General features: G+C 39.4%; 1 protein-coding gene across 1 annotated transcript in view; it reads left to right on the forward strand.

Annotated features, from left to right (window-relative positions):
* Positions 1–1086: 1086 nt before the first annotated feature.
* Positions 1087–22910, forward strand: part of pcp4b (Purkinje cell protein 4b) — a 37271-nt gene continuing 15447 nt past the window's right edge. Inside the window, exon 1 of the mRNA XM_038694216.1 lies at positions 1087–1248. Coding sequence (XP_038550144.1) covers positions 1240–1248 — 9 coding nt within the window. The 5' untranslated portion in view covers positions 1087–1239. The remainder of the gene's footprint in view (positions 1249–22910) is intronic.

Raw genomic sequence — 22910 nt, forward strand, 5'->3', positions numbered from 1 at the left:
ATTTTTGCAGAACAAAGCCATTTTCAGTGCAACTCTGCTCCAGCTTGTCAAGTCAGAGCAACAGAGATGTTAGGCTTCATTTGTAATCAGCTTCGTAATCTTCCATCCATCAAGCGTCCATCGGGAGTCACTGACAGTCCATATGGAAGCTGACCAGCCTTCAAGTTACATTCACATTAGAGCTTTGTGAATACTACTCGTGTTTCTCTTTGTCTGAAACAATTTCCATGCAGATGTGCAGGAGCCAGATAAAGGTTACCCTCTGGGTTTTGGATTGAAGTTGCTGCTTGCTATTTGAATGATCAAACACTGCCTGTATTGAATTTTACAAATGGATGTATGGATTTAGGACAAACGATAATTAGCTACCTCAATTTGTGAAATTGATGTTGAAGGGGATGAAAAGGAGGGAATGGATATGGCTGGATGCAGTTGGATTGATGTGAAAGGATTATACACCCCCCCTAGAAATAGGCAGGCTCTTTCTAAAATATCACTGCGGCTTTTTCTTTCAATTAAGAAATTTAATAAAGTTAAAATGCAAAGCTTAGTCTCTCTGATGCAATACATTTTACATGGTGTTGTTTGTGAATTCACCAGAGAAAATCAAATTAGGGTATTATACCACAGTAAACCTTTACTATAATTAATCCTACAATAAATGTGAGGTGAATGCCAGGCAAACGTCACAACACATTTCATAAAATAAAATAACATTAAAATGTAATGGATAGACCTTATAAAAACATTATGGTGGCGATTCTGAAAGGGAAGATAAAAAGGCAGATTATTATTTTACTTTATTGCTTTTGTTATAAAGCTCACACCCACGGGAAGTGCACATACTCAGGTGGGAGTCACAATGGTACATGTGGTGAAATAACAATTTCTATTGATGACATGATGACTGGTGCATGAAATGCCTCCCAACGATAACATTTGTGAGCGGTTGTTCGTCAACAGGAGAGAGAAGCTCCGTTTGGCTGATCATGATGAAAGGGGCTTACACAGGGTATGAATATTTGAAGGAGTTGGGTGGTGACTTGGGAGACACATTCGCCCACGGCATTCCTATTGGTTTATTGGTGACGCGATGACACGGAGGAGTTGGGCTTAACACTTTATAAAGCTTCTCAGTCCGCGGCGAGCCACTCTTTTAAAGACCACTGTTGCTGAAACTTCTTACTCCGCAACTCACGTATTGGAAACAGGCGAGAAAACTCGACGTTACCGTCCATCATGAGCGAGGTAGGACTATTTTATGTTTTAAAACAAATAAACGTCGGGATTAACCCAATTACGCACGATCCATGCCCTAATACGCAGAGAGAAAACATCATTAATGAGAAATTTTAGCTGCCAGGCCAGCTGCTGTTGTAGCCGGATTTATCCTTACTGATTAGATTTATCATCCGACATTTGCTGTTGCAACGCGGATATGATTCATTACAGTTACAGATGCTGCACAGCTGCTGTCAAAGTGCGCCGAACAGCACCAGTGTAGGGAACACCGGGGCGCCTCAATGTGCTGTGGGCTGCTCCCTCTGAAGCAACAGTATAGTGGATTAACGACAGATAAGGACATTTATTTTTCACTTAAATGGTTTAGCTACATCACGTGAACTATAGCTATTGCGTGGTTTGACAAAAACTATAAGGAACACTGTGGAGACATTTGAGCGCAATGTGAACAGGTTTAGAAGCCTGACAGAAGTGAACAGGTTTTACTTGGTCCCTCCTTGATTGTCAGATGATTGTAGCAAAACAGAAGAACATAGTCATTTAAATTTTCTTATACTGTAGGGATCCAGGGATCCTGTTTAAATGTGTTTGATAGTACATTGTGGCAGGTGGAAATACACTCAGGTAATTGTATCAACTATAATGTATATTACAGTTGGTTAATCTCTCAGTATAAATAACCCAGTTTATCTAAGACCACAGGGGGTTACAGCTTGCAGTGGAAAACTGCTGTTAGTTTTTTTCCCCACAGCACACAGCTGCCCCAGCTCCATTCATTTGAAAGTGGAGGGAGGAAGATATTAATAGCTCTTTTTAACAGTGAGTATTTATTCTGCACAAACTTCATTCATCACTGAGTATTCTGCTAATGTCACTACGAGTATTTTAAGTTAGGATAGGTGTTTAATGTCTAATTTTGGAAATATCATGCATGTTATAAAATGTGTAGAAGAGGGACCATATTTTACTAAATATATATAACAGTGATGTAGCCTTCACATGACAATTTTTGTTTGTCAGTTGAGTGACACTGTTAGAAGATTCATCTGCATCCAAGTGACACCTAGTTGGCAGTGTTTGAAATATTCAGACCCGCCAGCAGATTGTAGGACATCGAAGATGTCCAGCAAACACCTCTCAGTTCTGCACAACAGGGATGGGGACAACTCGCTTCCAGTTCAGTCAGTTAATGTGAGCTGTACAATTCAGTTCATACCCAGTCTCAATTATTAATATTATGCTATGACTGAAAAAATACCAAAACGGTACATGGAGCAGATTTTTATTTATTTTTGAGAAAATCTGCTAAATTGTGCTTGTCACTGCTGAGGTTCGTTGTTGTGACACTTGAAAATAGGGGAAATTGAAGATGAATGACTTCGCCTTGCAATTCTGCTTTGGCACTTTATCAAACAAGCAATTTATAGCACACTCAGCTGCATATTAGTACAGTAGGACAGAGAGCAGAGCATCAACTGAAGCCAGGACTTTCTTATTTTGGAACACTTCTACGCAGTTGTTATTGAATATTCTTATTTGTGCTCATACATGTGAGTGAGTGTACATTTACTTTTTACAAGTATATGTGCTTACATGCAAATATGTGTTAGCGGTGGGAAAACACATATTTCCATGTAAGCAATATGCGTACATTAATGTATGCACAAATTATACGTCATTTGGCTCCACAGAGTGTGTAACAGCAGCAGTGAACCTCATCAGACCTAGCACTTCACACTCAGAGGTACTCAGGTAAAAAATGTCCAAACACACCAACAGTAGCCTTCGGGTTTAGAAGGAGGTTCAATCCAGCAGTCTAGTCGGTATGCCGTCTGTCATTCCCTGAAATGGATGCGTGGCAGACATCAACGTACTTCCCTGCAAGCTGTTTATAACAAATCGTTCATGGGACTCTTCGATAAAAGATGAAGTCAGGGTGCACACACAACAGGAGCTAAAACAGCCTTTGAATAATTGAATCCCTCACTGGCAGCAAAATCACCTGAGCCTTTTGTTTGGTAATAATGTGCAAAGTAAAAAGAAGCTGTCATCTCCTCTTGATTAAAAGCAATGTAATTTTGGGGAGAACATGGCCCCAGTGCGAATGCGAGGAGGAAAGGGCAGTGGAGGGGATGTGAAATGATTTTCCTGCTGAGTTGATATGTTTTGTCAAGTACTGTGCAGAGTGGAATTGTTCTCAATCAAAGTCATGAACGTATTCAGTCTTCAAACTTGACTTGAAGCCAGTAACCTAAGCAGAGCAGCTCAGCATGTTCTGGATGGATGAGTCTCGCAGTGGTCAGCACTGCAGCGCTCCCTCCCTCAGCCCCCACCACACTCTTTCCCCTTCTTCTCTCTTCCTCCCTCTTTCTCCCTCATATCTACACAGACCCGCTCAGAAGAAGTACAATACTCTAAGGTAATTTTCGTTGCACAGTTTTACCCCTACAGCTTCTGTTTTTGCTTTTTTCTCCTTCTCCTTCTGTCTCTTGGCAAATGAACCAAGAAAAAATAAAACAAATACCGCTTTAAAATGTTCATAAAGCTTCTGGCCTATATGTCAGTGTGTTCATGTCAAAGAGGAATGAATACACTGACAAGAGAAAGAAAACTGTCAGATGCTCCAGATGGTGGAAAATGACTGACTCGGGCACTTTATTACTTATTTTGTTGCTCTCAGAGTAGAGTTTAAGCTACTGATGGGTTAGTAACAATCATGACAGTCAGTCTTCAATTTAGCTAAATCTTGCTGTTTGTGCTCTCTCCTCTCTGCACAGTTATGTTTCCATATCTGACATCATTTTGATTATCAGGGATTACAGAGCAACATTTTGATGTTTCGCAATGTGAAGCAAACTCTTTTCACAGCACACAGTTTGACTTGTCCTACCAGGAAATGCACAGTTGTTACTAATAACCTTAATGGTTGGATTGTCTGAGTAATGCTACATTCATATAATGTCAACAGAATGGGAAGAACAGGAAAACCTCCCTGGGAATGCATTATTCCAAGATGGTTATCCCCAGCTGTTAACCTTGTGGTCACATTATTTAAATAGTCTAAACTTTTACAGTTTCAAATTTGGTTAACATGTGAAACCAGATACAAACTGTGTACAGCTCCATTTTATGTAGCCGAATGAATTATATTAGTGTTAATATCAGATTTTATGTCAGCTTTACGGCCAATTTACCATCTGTTTGTATACTTGGAATTCCAACTCAGAGGCTGACATGAGAGATTTTTCTGACTTGGTGGCTCGTAAATAAAGATATGACATGAATGCACCATAAGTCTGACTGTTGAGCCAGCACTAGAAGTGGCACACCTGAATGTAATGCAGCCATTAATGATAGTGATTACACCTGTGCTTCTCTAAAAAGGCCTATTGCACTTTAAAAAAATAAAAATTTAAAACAAAAGCAAACCCTACAGAAACATAAATCTTTTGCACAAAACAAATAAAGATGAATGCAAAGACAGCAGGATAAGTATTTCCAGCCAACAAGGAGATGTCCACAAATCATTGGAAGTTTTCATAGTTGCCTCTTCTTGGCATAGAAAAAGCTACTGTAAAGAGTTACTGCGCATTTCATGGAACATTTTCCAAGGATGCTTGAACTCATGAAGTGATGTTCACAGGTATTTTTGGACTACAAAATTGCCCACTGGCTGTTATTTTCCTGCAGTCACTGACTCATAACTAAGCTGTCTTCAAAAACCCAAAAAAGCATATTTGACAGGAGCCAATCTCTAGTTTCTGTAGCTTCCAATAAGATTTTTTCCCCCCTTCCTCACTCTCACATCAGCCATCAGTGTTGGTAAGCGCAATAAGTGGCATTCAATTCAGACTTTGAAGATGGTGTTAAGTTATTCTTAGATCTTATTGATCTTACCTTGGTACTTCCCATCCATATTCTGCTCTGCTCTAATTAGCATCAAAGTTATGTACTGCTGTTACTCAATGTACGAATGCAGATGTGTTGGGTGCATGTGTAGCAACATTTGAGAACTGATGAATTTTCCCCCTACCATTAATTTGTATGACCTGCAACATTTTTGAACAAGTTTGCACAGCTGGGAGTGGACAAAAATGCTAATGAGCTTGATTAGAAATTAGCATAAATGTAGCCTTGATTGGCTGCCAGATCATAACTACAAGTACCAGCTTCTTTGGAGATTTAGAGTTTTTAATGATAAAAAAAGCCTTTGGTTATGTGGATGACTGCAGCGAGAAATCATACACAGTATTCAGGCGTCTCTGAATTAGACCTGCCTTAATTTGAACTTTGCTGAATTCAACGGCCTGGACAGGAAACATAAATTTGACAAAAAAAAAGCTGTTTAATTCACTTTAAGCAGAGATTGGAGGTTCTCTAAGTACTTGGACTGAAATAACCCTGTGCGGGGATGTTAACGATGAGGTCACCACAAATAGTTAGCACAAATCAGGCAATTCTGAAGAGCTTCACATTTTAAGGAGACTTAAGTCCTTTGCTTACTTTACACACACAATTACACTTCATATACTACTGCCATACTTACACTATACTTACTGCTACTGTACATACTCTACTGCACTGGTTCCACCTGCTGACTTAGCTGATTACCACTGTTTACATCTCAGTATATGTATTTATTACTACCTGTTTTATACCTACAAACCACAGCATATAGAATATCGTGGAAAGGTTAAGTGTTAGCACCAGAACCAGACTGAGTGATTAAAGGCTTTCAAGAATGAAACAAAAAAGGCCTGAAATATTTTACTTTATGTGTAATGAATCTAGAATACATGAAAGTTTCCCTTTTTGAATTAAATTACAGAAGAAAATGAACTTTTACATGATATTCCTATTTTTTGATGCACCCGTAGATTTATGTGCACACATAATATTCTGTTTAATTGAATACTCTATTTAATTCCTATAATTTAGTGGCTGCACTATTTTATCAAGGATCAGGGATATCTTTATAATCCCTTAGAGGCAATTTGTTGTACAGCCAGCATTAACCATCCAGACAAACAATAAATACAATGTAAAAATAATTCAAATTAGATTTAACTTTTGTGAATTTTTTCTGTACATATATATTTATTGTAATAGCATTGTCTGAGATCTCAGAATTTCACTGTGAACAGCTGTTTCACTGTAATTGGTTGCATATGACAATAAAACCTGAACTTGACTACTTAGCAAAGCGAGCTACTTATTGTACCACACTCTATGGTTAATGGAGAGCCTTGTTATGGATGTTTAAGCGAGAATTTCTCTTAGTTCAACACTGAGCTTTGTGTAGTAACTGCATCAGGAGTTGCAGAAGAGCCACTATCTATATATCTCCAGCCCAGATTGAATGTATTTTCTGATGAAGATTGATGCATCATGTTTGCTAAAGCAGTGGGAGTGATAACATCTATTTTCATTTGTGGTCATTATCTGGGGTAGATGTGATGAATTACTTCTCCAACACTTTTCATTTCAGAGTTCAAGCATTTGTTCTCCATCCCATTCAAAAACTGACATCAGCAGGTTTTTACCACGAGTAGCACGGGGTGCTCAATCCTTGAAATGCATGCTGGATCTCAGGGTAGAAGTCAGCATTTCTGCCTGCTAAGCAGGCTGATAGCAGGATCATAGCAGGCTGATAAAGTCTGATAAGGGAAATGATGAGTCCTTCCTAGTTTCTACAGATTGGTAAACCTACAACAGTAACTGGTCTGTTCCAGTATTCAAATATTAAGCTGCTTTAGAGCATGTACTGCTGGATTAGAGGACTTTTGTGGATTGTGTAGATCTGCTGTGTCGTGGCCTCCGAATGTTGTTAGACAGATTCTTGTCCGCTGTCCAACAGCGGATTGGACCACACTTGGTTAGATTGTTTTTCATCCTAATGGTACACTGGCTAAACTGGCTTGGCTTTGTAAATGGGCTCAAAAGTAAACTTGCAGAAATAAACACTCACCCAGTTGTGATTTCTTGCTGTCAGTCTGTCACTGCAGATGTAATGAAAGCAGTGAAAGCATTTTGATTGGCATTTTGCCCCTACAGATGTTTGTCCTGTAAAAGTAGTTTTAATGTGATGGTTTGGTAGATTTTAGCCACATATGGCTCTTTGGGTGGCAATGGCTGCTGGTCGTCGGTCGGTGCACCACTTTTGTGGATTGATACAATTTGGTACACACATTTATGTCCCATCGGGATGATTGAAATATCTTTGATGACATCATCAGGTCAAATCCTTTGTAGGAGCAGTCTGTTAATCAGCGCACAAGTTCCTGGCGCATTCATCAGTTATTTGTAATTAATTAATTTATCCAATAGAGGATAGTTGGGACGATTGAAATACTTTTCAGATAAACATCATTTAAAAAGGTAACATTACAGACAGATTTCTCTGTGTGTGCTATAATAATACCAGGTACTATTTTGTACAAATGTGGATTGACTGGTATGATTTGGCTTAGAATGTCAGTGAACAGTGTGCACGCATCAGCTCTTACTGTATGAAAGAAACAAATGTTTCAGTCGCCCTGATAATGACTCCTGACTGTTAAACTTGACTTGCTTCTTTACTGAAAAACTTTGACATGGCAAACTTCAGGATGTGTTAAAGTATTAACTAATCTGTCGTATGATCATGCCAATCACACATGAAACAATGAACAAAACTTGTCGTTCAAATAAAAATTACCTCTTGAGTGAATTTACCTTCCACGATTGACAACAGTTTCTTCGGTATAACTCTGCAAACATGTGACGTATCCAACTGATTTTTTGCGGTGCTGGTAAGTATTGTGTAGCCTACTGTACATCTTGACATAGTTTGGCATTGCTGTGTTACTTTCATCCCCGAGTTTCATTTATCCCGGCTTGCCCCTACTTTGGTTTCTGACCAAATACACGCCGAACTAACGACATTCCCATCAGCCTCAGTTGTACTTTGTGTACTGTTTAGCAAATGTTAGCATGCTAACATGCTATGATAAAATGGTTCACGTGGTAAACATTGTACATGCTGATGTTAGCATTTAGCTAAAAAACGTTACTTTGTAGACTCGTTCTCTTGTTTAGAAGAAAAAATATCAATTAATTAAAAAAAGAAAACAATATGCAACATTATGTAAGATGTGTTTTGTTGTGCGATTTGGTGCAGCTACTGTTTCAGAGTCTAATTTATGGCTGTACAGGGCAGCTGTACATGCGCATTCGTTATGATACATCATAATCAAAAACTAGCAAGTCGCCAACTTTGCTAACACAGCCAAACATTAAGTGTGACAACACAAGACATAACAAGCTAGCTAGTTATTACTTACTAGTCTAACTGTGTACACAAAGAATGGCAGCTCAGAGTCTGTCTTGCAGCCTTTCATTTCATGAAGCTATTTATTTATTTTATTTTTTCTTTAACCTTTAACCAGGCAAGTTAGTTAAGAACAAATTCTTATTTACAACTACAACCCACCAAGAGGAAGACATTCTCTTGGCGTGAGGGACACGGCTTTCACCAATGTTCAGGAGCCTCATGCTTGGTTACTCTCATTTTCTCTTCTTAGCTTCCTCCGTCAACATCCTCTTTTTCCAGGGTCTTTCAGCTCTTTTGAGCACGCCAACGAGTGATAACCAGTCCCGTCTGGTCTCTTGCTTGTCATTCTCTCTTTTTCGCTTAGTATTTAGTATTAGTATTTTTTCTCTTTGCATATAAAGTATTTCTGATTCTGATTCTGATTCTTCCTCACTTCCTCTGACAATGTATACTTCGGTCTCTATGCAGCCTCTACCATGACACCCATAATGAAAATACTGAGCTAGCTTCTTCCAAAGCACTTACATTGTATATTATATACCTTTTGCTTCTTCTTGTAGCTTGCATGTTGAAGAGTTTTGTTGATGTGTTGTGGCATTGTGAAGCATTACGCTGTTTTTATGAAAGATATCCTGCTCAGGATTTCAATATTACATAGTGCCATAACCAAGGACTCCGGGCCAGAGCGGCAATGATAGAGACATCATTCACCCTTTTACAAGTCAGTGTACAAAATTATTTTCAAGCCGTTATTTTAAGATAAAAATTGTACATAATGGGGCTTTAATATAAAATCTGTACAGAGAAAGAAAAGAGAAGGTACCCAAAATTGTAAAACCATAAAATACATTTTTTCTCATTTCTCACTACTGTCATACTCTCCTCTTTTAAGGCTGTTTATTTAAAGCATGCAGTAAAATACAGAAATTTTTTATATATAACATTTTACAAAAATGTCTTGTTACAACATCAGATTATGATTTTGTAACTTGTTTCTCCAAATTTAAACAAAAAATCCTTTAACCATTTAAAGGTCACTAGCACGGCAGTCCAATGCAAGACAGGTGTTAATTAAAAACTTTAAAAGCATCTTTAAAAAGCTAAAATAATTCTATTATTTCCATTGTAAAACAATTACATCAACAATCTGATGCTATTAGCGTATTCATTATCTTATTGTTGATTCATATCAGCTTTAGTTTCCCTCGTGAGTCTAATCACCAAACACTCCATCAACCAACATGATCGTTATCAACAGCAAAGAAGATGTGAATTGTAATTTACTCAACCGCAGTGTCATAAATCACTTGGATTGGTGCCGAACGCACAGTGAAACTATTACACTCTGGGTGGTTAAGTGACTGGGATGAAAACAGTTTTTGTAATGCATGTGTTGCTGTTATCTGATTATAATGCAGCCATAAATTCACCAGCTGTGTACACAGGGCTAATGGGGCCCTGTTCCACAGTTTCAGGGATTGCAAAGTAAAGTGAATCAATAAAATAAATTGACATCTTTATTAAGCCTGTTGCTTTGGTGAGGTGCTTTGGAAGGTGTTTACCGAGCTCTTTTCATGCTGCGGCTGATGGACGAGTTGCTGTCAGGTTAAACTACAAGTATACAACAAAAAAAATCTTCTTTAAGTTTTGGCTTTTCACGTGGATGAAAAATGACACTGAAGAAACGATCAAATATTGTACGTTATTGTTGAACATAACATTCTGCATTGGCATTCAAATTGTAACACAACAGATTGGGATGTGAAAGGACAGTTTGACAACCATAAAATGTGTTAATGTATGATAATAGGCATCGTCTATGTGTAAAGAATTGTTCATCTTTGCTGTATGCATGCACCATAATCGTGTAAATCATACACTTCAGCAATGTCAGCAGTAGTGCGCCATGAGTGCGTGCCGGTGTGAATGTTTCACTCATTCTCCTTACGAGTTTAACGGGTGGGGAAGGGCTGAATTAGCAGAGCGACATTACTGCTGCACGCTGCAAATTTGCCTCCCACAAAATCATTAAAACATCACACTCCATAGATTTAAGGGATGGAAATAACACTTCAGGGACTGCAGGGGTCTGCAGGCCAGTCTAATAAGTATAGAGGTTAGGGAAACAGGTTTGTGACTGCAGGGTACCCACTTTAGATATCTGGACAAATGGAAAATCTTGGCAGAGGCTTACTGATGTGTAACCTGTTTTATTCCTTCAGTCGTCACTATGAGTGTGCTTTTATGAAGTCAGGGAAACCTCAATTGCTGGATTAAATATGTGTGACTTAACCCTTCCCATCCACTCCCTGAGGCTCTAAATTAGACTGTGTTCTTACTATCAATTTAGTGAATAACTCTATATGTTTTTTTCATTTTTTGATATCTGAAAATAATACGGTATAAGGCAGTGTTATCTTTCAGCTGCTATCCAATCTTGTAAAATACCTTCAAATACTGCAGATGCTACTGGTGGCCTGATGAAGAACCATCAAAGGATCTTACATGATGAGCATGTAGTGTTGACACATTGTACATTTTTGCTTTGGCCAGCATTTAAGCAGTATCACAGGGTTGTAGACGAAGCAAGAACGCGAGAAAGTTAATGAGGGTGAAACTACTTTTGTGCCCATTATCAAACTGTGAATCACAATGTTAGATCGTGCTGATTTGTGTGTGTTCAAGTTAGAGAATGAAAACAAAAACTGCTTCTCATTTTTCTCTATGGAGACTTAATACGGCAGCTGAGATGTAGAGCTTAATTTTGAGATTTTCTGGCAATGTTAAGGCTTAAATCATGAAGAGAATTTACTCTTCCATTTACCGATGCACTTATAACCGCAACCAGACACTTTGAGTGCAGAACAGCTGGTGTACGTTGAACCAGGCTGGTACTCCAGTGAACAATGGAGTTTGATTTGATTTGATGCCTAAACAGAAGTCATGTCTAATTTCTTGTTCTTGTGTTAAGTATTTTACTATAAAGAATAAAAAATTTCTACCAAAGGATTACACTTGGTCTCAGGTTCATCATGGGGTTGAAATAAACTGTAAGATTAAAATCAAGATGAATCATTTGCTTCCTATCAAATTAATTGAAGTTAGTCGAAACTTTAACCAGTTATACATATATATAACACCTGTTTTGTCTTTTCCAATGTTCAGGATGTGACGATGCTGATTTGTTCTGTTGTGTCTCCATCTTAAGTAGGTTCTGTGCACACTTTTAACCTTTGTAAAATTAATAAATATAAATGCTTGGTTGTTTTTTATCTTGCACTGCTGCCTACGTTGGCCAGGACTATTCTGGTTAAATAAAGGTTAAATGAACTTTTTTTTTTAAATCACTTGATTGCAAATACTTGAATTTAATGAAATACAGAATTGATTTTAATGTATGTTTCCCTCAGTAGGCAGGAAACTTTATCTCTTTATGTGATCACTTATAGAGAAGGTCTGGGCAGTGGCATCAGCTTTCTGCAGCACTGTGCTGGACTGGTTAGGGTAAAAAGCTGTAGCTTTATTAATGTATTCTGTGCTCTTCCCATTATGGACTAAATGGAGCCTAACGCCTGTGCTCATTTCTAAAGGAGCTCAAGTGGAAAAGAAAATCTCCTGCTCAAAGTTAACATCCAGTCTCTTTGGCTGTTCGAGTAATGAACAAAGGTGAGACAAACTGGCAATTTGAATTGAGATTTGTAGCAGTTTGAACGGAGGTAGATTTACTTGACAAACTGACATAAATCACGAGCTGACAATGAACGTCCGTCATCGCATCTCAACACTTAATTAATCTGGGACCTGCTTCTTGATTGCCCAGTAGATCCATATGCCACTGATTATGTTCTTTGATATTGATGCCTTGAATATAAAAAACATATCTGGGTCCGTTCCTACTAAACACTTGCTAGTGCCTAGTGAACTTTAACTGTGTTTCAGTGAAACTCTTTCTTTCTTTATAAATCCTGCAGGACTCTCATGCCCCGCAGGTCTTTTCTATCACCGCTTTTCCTCAAAGCAAATGTCACAAACCCCACTCATCGAGGCAGACACAAGCCGGAAGCCAACACATGCCCTCTGCAGATGTCGCTAGAAATTTACTGCAGCTTTTGAGGAATTGTTTTGCATGAGAATGCCTCAGAACCACATTTAAACATGAGAGAAAGGATTGAAATTCAAATTGTGTTGGGTAGTTTGATTAGTTTGCTTTGTAAGTCCAAAAAGGAAGAGGTGGAAGATATTTGGAGCAGCTGGTGTGACGGTTTTCAGCAGCTTTTAGTTGCTTCTTTCATTTCCTTTTCACAGAAGTTTGTTGGCATGAACCGTTGATGATCTCAGTCTCTCCATTCTCCACAAGACTAACGACTCATTTTTCTCTGCCCTACGCTTGAAGAACAGAAAGAAGAACAGACAGTTTTGCCTTATGTTCTTTCTGCTTGAATTGTCTGTGGCCTACTTCTGCTTTTTTAAATTCTTAATGGCCATTGAATGTGGCAGGGAACTCTTGGACTTTGCAAGCTGCCAAGTCTTAAAATAACCCCAGAAACGAATGAACAGTATTATTAAATTATTTTCATCCTTCACTTTTATCCACCACTCTGCTTTGATTGTAATTACTAAGCCATACACTTCAAATTGTGTGGTGTTTAGGAATCCATGGGGCATGGAGAAAGGATCAATTAATTCAACAGTATCCAGACTTTGAGTTGATCCTGACTCCTCACATTATTATCACATCAAACTTGGCTATCTCTTCCCTGGGAAGTTGTTCTGTGAGATGTTTCTATCTGACAGTCTGGTGGGACAGCACAAGCAGAGGACAGATTCATCATTTCTCGTAATTAGGGTCTTAATTTGAACACCTTTCTCTTTTCAGTTCATTTGCAAAGCTACTCTCCTGCCGCTTGGCCCACAAATGCAGACTGGAGCATTATCTGGGTCGCCTGGTTACATATTGAGCACTCTGTGTCACGTGGACCCCCCTCGCAGCTGATGGGTGCTTAGGAGTGTTTTGGAGCAACATAGTTGCCCGCCAACAAGCTGCCTGCCTCTAAACAAACCGGTCTCTCTAGGTCTTAGCTCTTGAGTCCAAAATGGTCGGTGCTGCTGAGCCAGATGAAGTAGCCAAAGCCAACACATCAATCATCGCATTATGCCAGGCATGCTTATGAATCAGCTATTACAGATTAACAAACTAAGAAGCTTTTGGGATCTACAATATTGATTTTCTCATTCTCATCTGCTACAAATAGTGAGATGCTTCAGTGTCCTACGCAACATAGTTAAGCCAAGAAGGTGCAGGAAACTGCCATCTGACAACAATTTAAGCTTTGATTAATATAACATTTTTCCCGAAGACGAAGAACCACCACTTTGAGTTTTTTGAAGCAGCACACAGAGGTGTGAGACAGTTATGATGCACAGCCAAGGTCGAACAGAGTGACGGTGAAATCCAGGATGCCATGATGTGATACACCAGAGTCTTATTGGACTCAATCAATGCATGGCACAGTTAAGCTAAGACATGACAGTAGTAGTAGTGATAATATGTTGTTGACAAACCATCTCAACTCTAGGTCTACTTATGTCTGTGAAGATTCTCAGTCATCCAGGTCATTCTTATCCATAGTTATTGCACAGGTCCACTAATGTTACTTGTTCTAGAGTGTTTGACTTAGTCACGCTGAGTTGTTAGTAGCTGTAGATGTTCAAACTTCTCTCCTATTCAGAGCACCACTAGGATTCCTTGTCGATTTTGCTAAAATTTGACAAAAAATTTTGATTGACATTTCATTCTTGATGTGAAAACACCTTGGAGGCGGAGACAGTCCTTAGTCACGTCCTCTGGAGCACATCCCATCCAGCCATATACTAGCTTTCGACGTAGTGTTGTTGAAGTTTTATGTGAAATTGAGTTTTTCTTCAGTTTGCCACAGAAGCCATGAAAAAGCAGCAAATCATTGCTTTCAATTATTAACCTAAATGAAGTCTCCTATTGGGACTTGAAATGTAATTTTTCTCTAACCAAACTTGGTAGGTAATAGAGAGTGTTTTTGACAGTTCTTCTAATCATAAAGGAATCATCCAATATGATACATTTTAGACGTATAAGCAAGCTATAACATGTTAATTACAGAGCTTTAAAAGGTTGTAGGCAGACTATGAACACAGCCAGGCTAGCTGTTTTCCCCTGTTTCCAGTGTTTTTGATAAGTTAAGCTAATGGCTGCTGACTGGTTACCTCTCACCTGACCCTCAGCAAGAAGGTGAACACGCATATCTCCCAAAATGTCAAACTATTCCTTTAAATCAAGTGAAATCTTGAAGTCCACTTCTCTTCTGTAAGTTCTTGAACCATGGGAATTTATTGCGAAAATAAATATTGCCATCTCACCTCATTGGTAGATTGTTTTTATTGTGAAGTGAAGAACAGATTCTCACTCTCAGCGCATGATGATTCAATCTGTCACAGAGAGAAGCACTTTAACCCGCCACACAGCTTCTGTAAATCAGCTGGCTGATTGAACCTAAACCCTGGCTGATCACAGGGAACTCCCTCATCTATTTACTGGCCTGCTGGTTAGTTTGTTGCTCCTTTCATCACTACAACACACTCTGTGGCAGCTCGCTTTACAATCCTAAAGTGAGGAAACCAATCCCCAGAGATTGGTGACACCCACGCTAATGGAAGAAACGCCGAAAAATGTAATCTCGCCAATTTCAAGGCTCATTAAGTTGTGTAACAGATGGGAGTTTGAAAGAATAATTTGAAGAGGAGCTGTAATGTGTTTCTTCCCCCTCCCCTCTTCTCTCTCCTTCCCTCATCGCTTTTCTCAGTGGAAATTGCTGTAAAGTATTTTTTTTTACCACAGCACCAGCTGTATTAAGATGTAGACAAATTATTTTTTATTCCAGGGGTCGTTTGTAGTTTTGTGATTTCAGGCTTTTCTGGGGCATGAAGGCATTAGTACTTCTTGGCTTGGTGTCGACTGCGTTATGTGAGCCCAGAGTTTTGCTGCCGCACTGCAAAAAAAAATCCTCCCAAATAATGTTAGATTTACAAAAAGAAGGAAGAAGTTTGTGAGTCAGTGTGAACGGTGTGATCAGAGTTTTTCTGGCAATAGCTCCTTGGTGGCATGACAGCTGGCCTGCTTTTTGCTTAGACTCATAATTTTATAAAAAGCCCTCCTCAGCCTGAACCTCATACAAAGGAAGCAAAAACAACTGAATGCATGTCTCACACACTGAAAGCCGTGTGCATCGTGTGGAGGTGGCTTGACAACGACTGTGTGTGTGTGTGTGTGTGTGTGTGTGTGTGTGTGTGTGTGTGTGTGTGTGAGAGAGAGAAAGAGAGCAAAAAGTTGGTGCCACTGCTTTGCAAAAACACAGTTAATATGAAAACAGAAGTGTTGCGTCAAGTGTGCGTGAGAGGGAGATCATCTTCAATGTCAGGGCCCGACAACTGTTCACTTCAGCAGTGTCACCTCAGGAGTCTTGGCTGCCACAGACGAAACAGGACGTGTGCAGCTGAGTTTCTGTGCTTTGCGGTTCACCAGGCAGAACGTGCTGAGGACCCAACTTTGCCAGTCACAGTCAAACAGCTGATATTTATGACAAGCAAATCAGCTACTCCACCTGTCCTCTGAGGAGAAAAAACAACTCCACAGTTAACTTGTAGAAAGTTAGAGAACTTACCTACATCTCAATGTCTTTCCCATCACATAGGGATTAACAGAAGTTGGCATTATTTCCCTAAAACAACCACAAGAAGAAGTATATCATTTGTTATCAAATGAGAGAAATCAAACTAAATGAAATTCTCTGTGCCAGAGGCTGCAGAGGTGGATGTTGGCGTAAGTGCCACGAGCATATCTGGACTGGCAGTTTAGGTACATTTCAACCTTAATTCATGCTTCTTTGTGCCTTTCAAATGGCTTTCTTTATGGTCTAATTACAGTGGTCAAACTATGCTGCGTCTTTTCAGAGAAAAAGGTCCCAGCAAAGTCAGTACTAATGTTTCATGGTAATTACTGACCTCTGTGCTGCACTGCAACAGTAAGTACCCACCCACTTCCTCCTCACTTCAGCCAGACGCGTACTCGCTGCCCAACAAAGGAAAGAAAATCCGAAAAATCTGCAGTGGGGAGTTATTGACCCAGCACTGATTTGGCAGTGTTTCAGAATGCCCTGTAGCCTGTATGACAGTATGGTTTATGTAACTGCCAATGGAGCTCATACAGATGAGTGGTCTGTAGCACACACACACACACACACACACACACACACACACACACACACGAAAACACTTGTAGTAAATGGCACACACAGACACACACACACACACTCCCACCGCCTGCACAGTGAGGATGAGCAGGCTGATTTCTGAAGAGCTGAAGAGGCAGGAAGAGTGTGAGGTTAGAGGGTCAAAAGCGAAACTGTGTTTTACTGTTCGGGCTTTCAGCAGAGCAGCACACTCCATGCGCTGAACGTAGCCTCAGAGGCAGCCGCAGTAGAGTTACATGTCACTGAAACAAGGCATCTTTTCCCTCCACATATATCCCTCCGTATTGCTGTGTTAAATCAAAGTGCTGGTATGTGGCTATGCACTAGTGATGACTTTGATTGTACTTTTAAAGCAGTACCTCACAGGATCAATGTTCATCAGTGTGTATCGCCACAATGTTTATTAGTGATCTTAAGAAGGGCTGGTAGGTGGATCTTTTTTAAATTGCTGAACAGAGCCAGCCTAGCTGTTTCCCCTATTTCCAGTCTTTATGCTGAGCTAGGCTAACTGGCTGCTGGCTGTATCTTCACTTTTACTGTACAGACATGAGAGTGGTATTGATTCTCTCATCTAAGCAACTACTATTGAGCTTTTCCTTTATAGTAAACTCTTCTGCAAAAATACAAACTCTTCAAATTGATTGTTAACTGCAGGATTACACTATATTGTTAAATAAACAAACCTAGTATGAGACTCCATGTCGGTGTGGATCTGCTTTGTTAAGACGTGATCATATGAAGATTTAATGTCAGAGTGCAGGCTTGATTTGTGGGCTTCACTGCGTATTAATCTATTAATCCAGTGAAACAGAACTTGAGTTAAGTCAGTGCAATTTTCACTCATATTTACCACACATAAACTAAAAAACAAGATGAAAATTCATATATACGTTGCGTACAAAGAGGCACCTTGCCTCCAGTATCCTATTCTGGGGGGCAGAAGATATAAAATAGAGACTTGCTTGCAGCAGAATGAAAGGAGGTTGATGTTTTGAAGGATTCTCTCTGAAAACAGCCTCACTCTCTCCCGTCTCCATCCTCCGATGAATGCCCAATTAGAGATAAAACATATTTACATTTCTCTGTTTTGCTTACAGTATATGCACAATGAATCTTATGTTATTCTGCTTGACTCACCCTTTTTATGTTTATCAGTGTTCCTGTATTCTTGTCTATATGTGTGTGTTTGTGTGTGTGTTTATGTTTTCCCCTTGAAAGATCCTAATTAAAAGCCGGGAGGCACAAATTCGGATGTAGCCACTGTGGAGTATGCTACAGTGGATCTGCTCTTTGTGTGTCTGTGTGTATTTCACCCAGAGGCACACAACCACACTCACATCAAAACATTGTTTGTTGACCCTATGTCCCTCTGAGTCTGTTAATGATTAATGAGAGGCACAATATGTATCTCTGCTCTCCATCTCCCTTGTCAACGTCATGTAATTACCCATTTTTTCTCTCTGCTTGATTGGTTTCTCATCTTCTTCTTTATTCTTCTCGCTGTGTGTTTGTGTGTGCTTGTGTGTGTCCTGATGTGTGCACAGGTGTGCTGATTTGTTCACTAAGTAAGTAAGTGTGTATTTTCAAGTGCGTGTTTATCTGCAGTGAGGATAGCCCCTTTTTTCCCTCAGTAATCTCAATCATCGAGCTGCTTTTATTGGAATTTACATTTGGCTCGGCCTCAGAGCTGCTCAGCTCTAATGGTTCCTCCTCTCTCTGCTGCCCTCGGGAGTGTTATAGTTTCTCATCACCTCTGCACTGAGCTGAGCACAATCGCCATAAACAAAATGACCTCAAGTCACGTCTTGTGTTTAAGCCAAGTTCTGAGTGTAACATTGTGATTATCATGGCAAAGCAGCGCTTACATCTACAGTGATGTTATCTCAGACGAGAGATTGAAAAATTTCTATGGTGCCATACATAGCAATACTGTCATGTTAAAACCCCATTACTCTCGTTTTGTTGGTCACAAGTGGGAACCTCCAGGTCTGAAAAGTGAAGCTAATGCGAAAGTCCCTTAAACCTAAATTCTTTCTAACAGCCAGCAGGGAGTGCCTCTAATTGCAAAAAGAAGTCCGGTTCCATTAGAAATAATGGTAAAATTATCCTACTTCTCACTTGATTTATTACCTTAGTAAACACTTTTGTAATGAGTTTATGGTCTTATGATGTTCATTTAGGAAATGATGGTCCAGTTTATTGGAAAATAGATGATACAACAGCGTATGCTTTAGAACGGGACTACCTTGTGATTGACAAGTTGCTACCATGGCGACCTGTCAATCAGGCTAGAGGTGACTCATTTCCACTGAACTGTGTAAAGTTAACCAGCGCTGTTGAAAAAGCTTATTAGGCATTAACTGTTCACTATTCTGGTAAGTACATTTTGTTTTAAGCCGTTTTTCGCTAGCCAAAATTAGTATCCCGGTTAAAATCACAGTTAAAGTGAATTACGGATGCACTTAACTAACCAAGCTATCTAGCGCCACGTCTTGTCCAAATACCGTCTCCTCCGGCTCCTGGTTGAAAAAAATCAACATGGCGACGGCCAAACTCAAGGCTTCAGAACAGGAGTCCAGAAACCATTGGGGGACGTCACGATGACCACATCCAATTCTTTTATACAGTCTATGAATGGTCACAGTGTTTTTACATAGCCTGGCAACCAGACGAATCTGCCGAGCTCATGTTTTATTTTCTCCTGTTCAGACAGATTTCCACCCATACTGGATCTCTTCGAGTCAATCACAACTGTTTATTTAACATGGGGTGGGTTTGATACGATGACTGACTGAGGAGCATCACTGGTCCAGACTTGAAAGGTCACATGTCTCATGTTTCTGCTGCTCTGATTAGTTGTAGATCGGAGCAATGCACCAGGCGCACAAGACTCAGATCAAACTGTCAAACTAGGCAGTGCTGATCAAATATGAATCAAGATTCTTTTGCTGCATTACCTATTTCCTCAAATGTTTTCAGAAACACATTTTAGTGTACTGTAATTTAGATGTAATTGGAGAAAATTTGCTGAAAACCGACCAAGCACTGCCCCAACTTGAATGTGTCGCTTGGTCATAGATCTGTCCAATTGCGTCCAGAGGCCTTTTGGTTCAGCGCCCGTTGACAATGCCTCTAGGGAATGGAAAATGAACTGAGAGGTTCTCAGACTAATACGCATTTGTGAATATAGTCTGCTTTACAATCATCAATATTATGAAAACCTTTCAGGCGTGCTCTAGAGGTGTTCACTGCATGAACAAATGATTTTTAACACAGAATCCTCCAGCTGAACAGAATATCCTGAATTAGTGTCAATACTGTTTTTTGAGCATTATCAAGACAACTGTGGGAGGAGCTCACTGTTGACTAAAAGCACCGTGGTTGGCTCAGTCATAATATCCAATATGTTACCTGCTGGTTAAATGCTTCCTAAAAGACAGAAAGGCAGATAAGTGGTCATTAAGCTATTAACCTTAGTGCTTAATAATGCTTTTATAGGCCAATTTTTATATTGAACTCAGTAAAAAAGTTCAAAGTACCATCAGACTAAACTTTCTTCAGAGCTGCAATCGATAAATCATTTTTTTCAATTAAACAAAGCCAAACATTCCCTAGTTTGTTCTTTTATTTTTGCAACAGTGCTGCAATGTGACAACATTATCTCCAAAAGCAAACATGAGTAACTCGACCCAATGAGCTTGAGGGCAGTTTTGTTTGAGAGCGTTGATACAGTGCAGTGTGGACCGACTGTTCTCCTCTCTCCGACTCAACGCGTTTTTTGGGAGCCACATTAGTGTGTTGTGGAGGAGCAGCTGCTGTAGCTCCAACGCAGGCACCAGTTCATTTCATGGCCATTACAAGAGGCTGATGGAGAGACTCAGCTCCTCTCTTTGAACTGGGATTAGTAACAGTGAAGAACAAAACTGTGCTCTTATCTGGCTCTGATATTTGTTTGGAGCTGCAGGGAAGCTGCAAGAGAGCTCAGCGGTGTGACAGTAATGTTAAACACCACAAAGCAATTTGGTAAATAGTTTCACTTCATCCTGACAGACAAATGAAAAGAGATAACAGGTATTCCGATTAGCCTGACAGGTAAACATAAACTGCAGTGTTGTATGGACATATTTCACAGAGTTCAAGTAATTATTATATATTTATGTATTTTTATAAAATTCAAAATTGCATCAAAGACTAGCCTCAAAAAACACGGGTGTGTTGTGCTCTAAGCTTGCAAAGACGCTTCAACCCCCTCCCCAACACACCCCTCCACAGCATCAAAGCACTGCGCTGTTTGAAATTCATTGAAAGCATTGGATTAATAATGCAGCAAGAGAAGCACAGAAAAGAGGACACGTAGCACGATGCCTTCTCGACTCCTCAGCTATTAAAGCATGGAAACCCTTCTGACATGACCAAATGGGAAACCTTTGAATGAGCTAGGGAATAGCTGTGAAAAGGTTGCGGTGAAAGTAGCTGGAGCTAAATTCCCCAGGAGGCAGCCAGATACAAGCTACCTAAATGAAACAATTTCCTTTATCTGTTTTGTTACCCTGCCGACTCCCTGGTGATTTCCCTCTGAATTTGTTCAAGATGGAATAAAAAAATCTATCCATATGAAAGTGTTTGATTGAAATACAATACAATAATAATACATTTTACTTATGTAGATATCTTTTTTTCAGATTTTTAAAATATCCCCAGTTATGTCAAGACAAAAAATTATGACTAGTTTAAGAAGTATTACACTTGATGTCCCCATTCTAGCGCAGCATCTTTCTGTCTCCTCAATCTCTGTTCACCGGGCACACTCCATGCGCATGGTAGCTCCATTTCGAGCTAGCTTATAGCTAAACATCACAAAGCAATCAAATTCCAAAAATTTACTTTTTTTTCACACCTGTTTATTCACAATACCACTTCAAACATTACAAACATACAATTAAGGGTACATAATCAATTGGGTATAGTGAATGGGTCTCCCAAAGAAGCTAAAGAAAGCTTATAGATGGGGGCCCATGATTTATGAAAAGGCACACAGAGCACACCAGAATATACATAACAAAACATACACATACAATCATACACATACATCCCAGTAATCCATTAGAAAACAGTTTGATATTAGATGTAGGTTAATATGAGGTGATTTTTTAGTTGTTCTTCACTTTCCATAAATTCATTATGAGAGTGTTAACTAATATACACATTACATCTAATTTGTTTAAGCTGTACAAAAACAGATGAAGAAAATAAACTGGTGCTGTTTGCTCCCGGGAGTCATGTGCCTGGCCAAGAAAGTCCAGTACATAGCCATCCTTAAAACCACAATTTTCTTTTTTTATTTTATTTGCATGGATTAAACAATCAGCAATGTTTTTTAAACCTTTGGACACAGCCAAGCTAACTGTTTCCCCCTATTTACAGTCTGTATGCTAAACTTTAAGCTAACTGCCATATGGCTGTAGCTTCATATTTAACAAGCAGACATGGGATCGATCTCTCATCTAACTCTTGGCAAGAAAACAAATAAGCGTTTCAAGGTCTGATAATTAGTTTTTTGGTCACTACCAGTATGTAGAAACTTCTTCAACTGCGAAGAGAGCAGGCAGTCAGGGAGTTGATTCTGGTCATTTATCTTCCCCATGCCAATGTTTGTAAGTATGTCTTAACTGCAGAGGGAGGTATTGATCCTCATCCTCTCTTCCTTCTTCACTACAGAAAAAAATATCATTACAGCTCCCACCCAGGATATACATATGGAAACACAAGCTGACAACGTGTACGCCTGCTGGCAATATAATGTGCACAGTAATGATGAGAAGAGTGACACTGTAATTCCTGCAATCATTTCATATGAGACATTTATTTGCAAAAAAATGGACAGGTTCAAATTGACACACATTCGTTGGATGGGGACTCTCAAGCCTTTCAATCTCCTCTTCCATCTTGTGTGGTTTCAGACGCAAATCATAAACGTGACAAAAAATGTTATTAAGGAAATCACTTCTAAGTTACTATGCGGTTTGTAATATGTCTGGAAGTTTCCATAGGAGAGCATTTTCTCCACTTTTAAA

This window comes from Micropterus salmoides, unplaced genomic scaffold (genome assembly GCF_014851395.1).
Source record: "Micropterus salmoides isolate LMB-PRFRI ecotype aquatic unplaced genomic scaffold, ASM1485139v1 Ms_hic_scaffold_3, whole genome shotgun sequence".
Taxonomy (NCBI): Eukaryota; Metazoa; Chordata; class Actinopteri; order Centrarchiformes; family Centrarchidae; genus Micropterus; species Micropterus salmoides.